The following is a 238-nucleotide window of genomic DNA, read 5'->3' on the forward strand; positions in this document are numbered from 1 at the left end:
CCCACCCCACCCTCTCTGCCCAGCCCCCGCCCATCTCCCCCACCCAAGGCGCCCCCTCCTCTGCCCCTGTCCATATTCCCCCACCCAGGTGCCGTCTCCCCACCCCACCCTCTCTGCCCAGGACGCCCACCTTGTGCAGCTGGCTCTCCACGCCGGGGGTCAGCATGATGACGGACACCAGCACGCCCAGGAAGAGGAAGGCCGTGAAGATGAGGCGGCTCACGGTGGAGTTGGGGCT

At 69.3% G+C, this 238-nt stretch overlaps 1 protein-coding gene across 1 annotated transcript in view; it reads right to left on the reverse strand.

The window, feature by feature from the left end:
* Positions 1-238, reverse strand: part of SERINC2 (serine incorporator 2) — a gene marked incomplete in the record, with an annotated part of 25,203 nt that overhangs the window by 14,794 nt on the left and 10,171 nt on the right. The window contains 1 exon segment of the mRNA XM_014591435.2: positions 131-238. Within this exon segment, the coding sequence (XP_014446921.1) occupies positions 131-166 (36 nt within the window).

This window comes from Tupaia chinensis, unplaced genomic scaffold (assembly GCF_000334495.1).
Source record: "Tupaia chinensis unplaced genomic scaffold, TupChi_1.0 Scaffold000573_1, whole genome shotgun sequence".
NCBI classification, from domain to species: domain Eukaryota; kingdom Metazoa; phylum Chordata; class Mammalia; order Scandentia; family Tupaiidae; genus Tupaia; species Tupaia belangeri.